General features: G+C 54.3%; 1 protein-coding gene across 1 annotated transcript in view; it reads right to left on the bottom strand.

Annotated features, from left to right (window-relative positions):
• Positions 1–417: 417 nt before the first annotated feature.
• Positions 418–4,680, bottom strand: part of LOC144489286 (membrane-associated phosphatidylinositol transfer protein 1-like) — a gene marked incomplete at its 3' end in the record, with an annotated part of 61,631 nt that continues 57,368 nt past the window's right edge. The window contains exons 12-13 of the mRNA XM_078207152.1: positions 2,853–3,036; positions 418–546 (exon numbers count right to left, since the gene is read on the bottom strand). Of these exons, the coding sequence (XP_078063278.1) occupies positions 418–546; positions 2,853–3,036 (313 nt within the window). The remainder of the gene's footprint in view (positions 547–2,852; positions 3,037–4,680) is intronic.

Consider the following 4,680-nt stretch of genomic DNA (forward strand, 5'->3'; position numbering starts at 1 on the left):
TGCCCCCGGGAATCGAACCCGGGTCCCTGGCGCTGTGAGGTAGCAGCGCTAACCCACTGTGTCACCGTGCCCCCGGGAATCGAACCCGGGTCCCTGGCGCTGTGAGGTAGCAGCGCTAACCACTGTGTCACCGTGCCCCGGGAATCGAACCCGGGTCCCTGGCGCTGTGAGGCAGCAGCGTTAACCCACTGTGCCACCCATTCAAATCCCACCACGGCAGATGGTGGAATTTGAATCCGATTTAAAAATATCTGGGATTAAGAATCTACTGATGACCATGAAACCACTGCGGAAAAAACCATCTGTTTGACGAACGTCCTTTCGGGAAGGAAATCTTCCTCTTCACCCGGACTCAAAGCACTAATTCAGAACCCGAGTGGGCAACAAGGTGACCCTCTGTGACAGAGGTGGGTGTACCTGACACTGGCTGGACCACTTCTTGGAAGGTCTCCCGACGATGTATATCTGCTGGGAGGGCACGCGGAGGAGGGCGTACACCGAAATGTCCTTCATTGAACCGTACGCTGCTTCAATCTTCACCTGAGCCTGTGCCGCAACAAGGGGGAGAGGACATTAGGCTGTTGCAGCAGGTAAAGTAAGATCACAACCAACGGAACAGAGATAGAGGGAGTGCGTCCACCTATACCTTACATCGTTGTGTTCCCGCAACACGGGCATCGCTGGGCAGGGGCAGCATCTACTTCCCATCCCTAACTGCCCCTTGAGGGGGTGGTGGGTGAGCCGCCATCTTCAACCCGCTGCAGCCCCTGTGGTGTAGGTCCACCCACAGTGCTGTTAGGGAGGGTGTTCCAGGATTGTTATTGGACATCAGTCAGTCCCCGTGTGGTGTAGGTACACCCACAGTGCTGTTAGGGAGGGAGTTCCAGGATTGTTATTGGACATCAGTCAGTCCCCGTGTGGTGTAGGTACACCCACAGTGCTGTTAGGGAGGGAGTTCCAGGATTGTTATTGGACATCAGTCAGTCCCCGTGTGGTGTAGGTACACCCACAGTGCTGTTAGGGAGGGAGTTCCAGGATTGTTATTGGACATCAGTCAGTCCCCGTGTGGTGTAGGTACACCCACAGTGCTGTTAGGGAGGGAGTTCCAGGATTGTTATTGGACATCAGTCAGTCCCCGTGTGGTGTAGGTACACCCACAGTGCTGTTAGGGAGGGAGTTCCAGGATTGTTATTGGACATCAGTCAGTCCCCGTGTGGTGTAGGTACACCCACAGTGCTGTTAGGGAGGGAGTTCCAGGATTGTTATTGGACATCAGTCAGTCCCCGTGTGGTGTAGGTACACCCACAGTGCTGTTAGGGAGGGAGTTCCAGGATTTTGACCCAGCGACAGTGAAGGAACAGCCGATATATTTCCAAGTCGGGATGGTGAGTGACTCGGAGGGGAGCCTCCAGGTGGGGGTGTTCCCAGGTATCTGCTGCCCTTGTCCTTCTAGATGGTAGAGGTGGTGGGTTTGGAAGGTGCTGCCTAAGGAGCCTTGGTGAGTCGCTGCGGTGCATCTTGTAGATGGTACACACGGCTGTCACTGTGCGTCGGTGGTGGAGGGAGTGAGTGTTTGTGGTTAGCGTGTCGATCGGGCGGGGCTGCTTTGTCCTGGATGGTGTTGAGCTTCTCGAGTGTTGTTGGGAGCCGCACCCATCCAGGCGAGTGGGGAGTGTTCCATCCCACTCCTGACTGTGTCCTTGTAGATGGTGGACAGGCTTTGGGGAGTCAGGAGGTGAGTTACTCTCCGCAGGATTCCCAGCCTCTGACCTGCTCTGGGAGCCGCTGTGTTTATCTGGCTGGGTCCAGTTGAGTTTCTGGTAACTCCCAGGATGGTGACAGTGGGAGAGGGGATTCAGTGATGGTCACACCATTGAATATCAAAGGGCGATGGGTTAGAGTCTCTCTTATTGATGAGGGTCACTGCCTGGCACTTGTGTGGCGTGAATGTTATTCCTTCACTCAATGTTCCTGGACAGATAGAGGTGGTCGGGAATACAGAGGAGGTATTTGTTGGGGAGGTGATGTTGGAACTGTAGACATCACGGGTTCGAGGGCAGTTACAGCGCAGTTCCATTCTGGACACGAACTGACAAAAATTATTATCCCGACTTGGAAATATATCGGCCGTTCCTTCACTGTCGCTGGGTCCAAATCCTGGAACTCCCTCCCTAACAGCACTGTGGATGGACCTACACCACACGGGGACTGACTGATGTCCAATAACAATCCTGGAACTCCCTCCCTAACAGCACTGTGGGTGTACCTACACCACACAGGCCTGAATGATGTCCAATAACAATCCTGGAACACCCTCCCTAACAGCACTGTGGGTGTACCTACACCACACGGGGACTGACTGATGTCCAATAACAATCCTGGAACTCCCTCCCTAACAGCACTGTGGGTGTACCTACACCACACGGGGACTGACTGATGTCCAATAACAATCCTGGAACTCCCTCCCTAACAGCACTGTGGGTGTACCTACACCACATGGGACTGACTGATGTCCAATAACAATCCTGGAACTCCCTCCCTAACAGCACTGTGGCTGTACCTACACCACACGGGGACTGACTGATGTCCAATAACAATCCTGGAACTCCCTCCCTAACAGCACTGTGGGTGTACCTACACCTCAGGGGCTGCAGCGGGTTGAAGATGGCGGCTCACCCACCGCCCCCTCGAGGGGCAGTTAGGGATGGGGAGTAAACGCTGCCCCCGCCCAGGGACGCCCGTGTCCCGGGAATGAATAAACAATGAAGAACACGCGGTCCCCCGGGACTGCCTCTGCCCCAGCAGCCCACACGGGATTCGGCCACAAGGCTGCCTGCTCCTTTCTCACTTACCTCCTGCACCAAACTCTGCAGGAAAGCTGTCTTCTGCCTGAGTGGGTCATGCACCAGCCCATCGCAGAAGGAAACGATGCCGTGAGGGAAGTTGTGTTGGGAGAGCCAGGCCACCACTTTCTGCTTCTGCATATCCGGTCGCCCCGTCACGTAGACTATCAGATACCCTCGATCCTGCCAGTGTCTGTGACACACAAACACACCCTGCAGTCACAACAGTGTAGAGGCAGCGTCAACCTGGATCTAACCCCGTGCTGTAGCTGTCCTGGGAGTGTTTGATGAGGACAGTGCAGAGCGAGCTTTACTCTGTATCTAACCCCGTGCTGTACCTGTCCTGGGAGTGTTTGATGGGGACAGTGTAGAGGGAGCTTTACTCTGTATCTAACCCCGTGCTGTACCTGTCCTGGGAGTGTTTGATGGGGACAGTGTACAGGGAACTTTACCCTGTATCTAACCCCGTGCTGTACCTGTCCTGGGAGTGTTTGATGGGGACAGTGTACAGGGAACTTTACCCTGTATCTAACCCCGTGCTGTACCTGTCCTGGGAGTGTTTGATGGGGACAGTGTAGAGGGAGCTGTACTCTGTATCTAACCCCGTGCTGTACCTGTCCTGGGAGTGTTTGATGGGGACAGTGTAGAGGGAGCTTTACTCTGTATCTAACCCCGTGCTGTACCTGTCCTGGGAGTGTTTGATGGGGACAGTGTACAGGGAACTTTACCCTGTATCTAACCCCGTGCTGTACCTGTCCTGGGAGTGTTTGATGGGGACAGTGTAGAGGGAGCTTTACTCTGTATCTAACCCCGTGCTGTACCTGTCCTGGGAGTGTTTGATGGGGACAGTGTAGAGGGAGCTTTACTCTGTATCTAACCCCGTGCTGTACCTGTCCTGGGAGTGTTTGATGGGGACAGTGCAGAGGGAGCTTTACTCTGTATCTAACCCCGTGCTGTAGCTGTCCTGGGAGTGTTTGATGAGGACAGTGCAGAGCGAGCTTTACTCTGTATCTAACCCCGTGCTGTACCTGTCCTGGGAGTGTTTGATGGGGGACAGTGTAGAGGGAGCTTTACTCTGTATCTAACCCCGTGCTGTACCTGTCCTGGGAGTGTTTGATGGGGGACAGTGTAGAGGGAGCTTTACTCTGTATCTAACCCCGTGCTGTACCTGTCCTGAGAGTGTTTGATGGGGGACAGTGTAGAGGGAGCTTTACTCTGTATCTGACCCTGTGCTGTACCTGTCCTGGGAGTGTTTGATGGGGACAGTGCAGAGGGAGCTTTACTCTGTATCTAACCCCGTGCTGTACCTGTCCTGGGAGTGTTCGATGGGGACAGTGTAGAGGGAGCTTTACTCTGTATCTAACCCCGTGCTGTCCCTGTCCTGGGAGTGTTTGATGGGGGACAGTGTAGAGGGAGCTTTACTCTGTATCTAACCCCGTGCTGTACCTGTCCTGGGAGTGTTTGATGGGGACAGTGTAGAGGGAGCTTTACTCTGTATCTAACCCCGTGCTGTACCTGTCCTGGGAGTGTTTGATGGGGGACAGTGTAGAGGGAGCTTTACTCTGTATCTAACCCCGTGCTGTACCTGTCCTGGGAGTGTTTGATGGGGACAGTGTAGAGGGAGCTTTACTCTGTATCTAACCCCGTGCTGTACCTGTCCTGGGAGTGTTTGATGGGGGACAGTGTAGAGGGAGCTTTACTCTGTATCTAACCCCGTGCTGTATCTGTCCTGGGAGTGTTTGATGGGGGACAGTGTAGAGGGAGCTTTACTCTGTATCTAACCCCGTGCTGTACCTGTCCTGGGAGTGTTTGATGGGGGACAGTGTAGAGGGAGCTT

Source organism: Mustelus asterias, unplaced genomic scaffold (assembly GCF_964213995.1).
Source record: "Mustelus asterias unplaced genomic scaffold, sMusAst1.hap1.1 HAP1_SCAFFOLD_2093, whole genome shotgun sequence".
In the NCBI taxonomy this organism is placed as follows: domain Eukaryota; kingdom Metazoa; phylum Chordata; class Chondrichthyes; order Carcharhiniformes; family Triakidae; genus Mustelus; species Mustelus asterias.